We start from the raw sequence: 1,111 nt of genomic DNA on the forward strand, positions 1-1,111 counted from the left end.
ACGTGCAGATCTGTCCTCGCAGAGGAGGGAGAGCTTGTACCTGAATAAGACTTGGTCTTAAAGGTGCCACTGGACTGTTTTGGATTGCTAGCTATTGGTGGGGGGGAACGTGCAGATCTGCCCTCTGCAACTTATCTGGCTGCTTCTTGCTCTGACTGAGGGCTGCTGGGAGCAGGGGGCGGGGCTTGTTGCATGTGCCCGCCCCCTGGGCTCTTTACTCCCGGAGCTCCGCTCCTGTGCGCTCCTGCAGGAAATGGCCCCTGTCTGTGGCCACAGTATGGTGTTCTGGGCCGCGCACCGGGCCAAGAGAACGACCATCGGATCCCAGTTGGGATGCAGTGAGAGGGCAGAGGTCGACTGACTTGGCCGAAGAGGCATGCACTGGCCTAAGTTGATGCCGCTCATGTTTGGGGAGACCCCTGCTCTATTTGAGCTCCGGAGCACTCAGTTTCCATTCTGACAGGTGGTCTCGTCGTCTTCTGGGTCGCTGCTGCCACTGTCGATCTACTCCAACCTGCCTACTAGTTCCGTCAGGAATGTCTGGAGGAGGGAAGCTCGACTCTGGCTCACCTCCAGCACCTTGAGATGGTCAATGGACTCCTGGGAATCGTACTCCTTGATCACCTTGTTAGTGATCAGCGACAGACCAAAGACCCGCAATCCGCAGTGCCTGGCCACGACGACCTCGGCCGCAGTGCTCATTCCTGCAAGGAAACAGGAAGCGAGTCCTTGATGGCTGAACTGCCGTGAGGTCACAGAAATCTCATAATCACTCTTATCTCTCAGGGTGAGGGCCACTGACTGGACATTGAAAATCAGTAGAGCTACCGTTGAGTAAAGCAGAAGATCCATTTGGTGGTGGAGGGAGCTAACAGAGGTTGAACAGAGGTTGTATTGCAGATTGCTAGGGATACCAGCCATGCAACGATTGATTGTGAGAACATAAGAAGAGAAGCCAGTGTTGGATCACGCCAAAGGCCCATCCAGTCGAACACTCTGTGTCACACAGTGGCCAAAAATACCAGGTGCCATCAGGAGGTCCAGCAGTGGGGCCAGGACACTAGAAGCCCTCCCACTGTTGCCCCCCCCAAGCACCAAGAAGACAGAGCAT

General features: G+C 55.4%; 1 protein-coding gene across 1 annotated transcript in view; it reads right to left on the reverse strand.

The window, feature by feature from the left end:
* Positions 1–243: 243 nt before the first annotated feature.
* The window catches only part of LOC107119359 (purine nucleoside phosphorylase-like), a gene marked incomplete at its 5' end in the record, with an annotated part of 10,926 nt that continues 10,058 nt past the window's right edge, over positions 244–1,111 (reverse strand). The window contains one exon of the mRNA XM_015421822.1: positions 244–704. Coding sequence (XP_015277308.1) covers positions 505–704 — 200 coding nt within the window. The remainder of the gene's footprint in view (positions 705–1,111) is intronic.

This window comes from Gekko japonicus, unplaced genomic scaffold (assembly GCF_001447785.1).
Source record: "Gekko japonicus isolate JY-2015 unplaced genomic scaffold, Gekko_japonicus_V1.1 scaffold6001, whole genome shotgun sequence".
Classification (NCBI taxonomy): Eukaryota; Metazoa; Chordata; class Lepidosauria; order Squamata; family Gekkonidae; genus Gekko; species Gekko japonicus.